Source organism: Oxyura jamaicensis (assembly GCF_011077185.1).
Source record: "Oxyura jamaicensis isolate SHBP4307 breed ruddy duck chromosome 3 unlocalized genomic scaffold, BPBGC_Ojam_1.0 oxy3_random_OJ101376, whole genome shotgun sequence".
NCBI classification, from domain to species: Eukaryota; Metazoa; Chordata; class Aves; order Anseriformes; family Anatidae; genus Oxyura; species Oxyura jamaicensis.
In genome coordinates this window covers 1-1,557 of record NW_023303736.1, presented here as the reverse complement: position 1 = coordinate 1,557, position 1,557 = coordinate 1, and the positions used below count along the sequence as shown (strand labels likewise).

At 59.0% G+C, this 1,557-nt stretch overlaps 1 protein-coding gene across 1 annotated transcript in view; it reads left to right on the top strand.

The window, feature by feature from the left end:
- Window positions 1-1,257, top strand: part of LOC118157122 (PR domain zinc finger protein 13-like) — a gene marked incomplete at its 3' end in the record, with an annotated part of 3,636 nt that extends 2,379 nt beyond the window's left edge. Inside the window, exon 4 of the mRNA XM_035311362.1 lies at window positions 924-1,257. Coding sequence (XP_035167253.1) covers window positions 924-1,257 — 334 coding nt within the window. The remainder of the gene's footprint in view (window positions 1-923) is intronic.
- Between the last annotated feature and the right edge of the window lie 300 nt (window positions 1,258-1,557).

The window sequence follows — 1,557 nt, the reverse complement described above, 5'->3', positions numbered from 1 at the left end:
GGTCAGCTTGAGTTAATTAGGGTAAAAATAAAGTCGGCATCAAATTAAACTCAAATAAACACGCCCGAGGATATCAGGCTGGGAGGACATCGGCCTCGGCTCGCTTGTTTCAGTCCGCGAGCTGGTTTTCAGCTGGAATTACACCCTCGCCTCCACCATGTTAAAGAAACGATAACGCGGCGACAGATGAAATAGGAGAAAGAAGACGAAAAACTTCGATGCTCCTCTGTTGGGCTCGTCCGGCGGTGGGCACCGGCGAGCGGCTGAGCCCACCTCGCCCCGCGGCTGAGCTCTGCGGGGGTCATCGGGATCCGGCCCGGAGGGCACCAGAGGGTGATGCTGAAGCTCCGGGCGGGGACAGCTGGCTTCCCGTGGGACACCTGCGATGTGCAAGAGCCCAGGTCCCTCCTTGTGCTGGAACCGGAGATGGAGAAGAAACTCGGGGCCACGGCTCTGCTCCCTCTGTCGAGAGCCCTGGGGCTGAAGAGGGTCGCCGCGGGGCTCGGGGGAACGAGGGCAGAGCAGCTCCGGCCTGCCAGGGGCACCCTGCGGGGGGCATCGTCCTGCCGGCGGGCAGGCACTGAAAAATTGCAAACTGGCCCCGCTCTGCTGCCCCGCCGGCTCCAGACCAAGCAGCACGGCTCGGAACAGGTGCATGGAAATGCCCAAACACATCTGGAAGGACGGCACTCTGGAAGAAACCGAGGAGAAGAAATTCCGATTAAAAACAAAAACAAAAACACTTGAAATCTTGAACAAACGTGTTCGAATTGATTTTAACACAGCGACAAAAGTGGTTTTCTTTTTTTTTTTCTTTCTCTATTTTTTATTTTTTTATTTTTATTTTGTATTTTTTATGTATTTTTTCTTTTTTCCTTTTTCTTTCGTTTGCTTGCTTTTTTTCTGTCCCGGGCCGGGGACAGCGGACGGACGCTCACAGCCAGGGGTCTCTCCGGGGCATCTCCCCGCTTCGCAGCGTGAAGGCAGCGGCATCGGTGTCGCGGCTCAGCCTCTGTCTGCCGCCTTTTCCCTGCCCGGTCCGAGCCCACCTCAGGCCCCGCTACCCGCAGGCTGCCTACACGGCTCCCACAGCACGGAGCAGCGAGGGACAGCTGCGCCCGGCGGCGGGGACACCGGCGACAAAACGCCCGGTGTCATTCCGGGCTGTCCCCGCCTGTCCCCAGGACCCCCCGCTGGCCGTGCCCGAGCCCTGCTGAACCCCTCGGCGCTCGCCCAGGGACCCCACGAAGCCCTGGGGTTCGGAGCGGTCCCTCGGTCTGGTTCGGCGTCCGTGCATAGGGTTGGGGTGGCACGGCAGGGGAGAGCACCAGGTCGTGACAAGCGAGGCGGGCAACAGCTTTTAGGGACCGAGGTGGCGTTGGGAATGTGTGCTTGGGTGGCTGAGGGACGGGGATGAGGGAGGGACAGGGACAGAGAGGGGAAATAGATATAGAGGGGAATAGAGAGGTGGGAGAAGGAGCAAAGGGGAAGGTGAAAGGTAGGGGGATAGGGAAGGAAGGAAGGAAGGAAGGAAGGAAGGAAGGAAGGAAGGAAGGA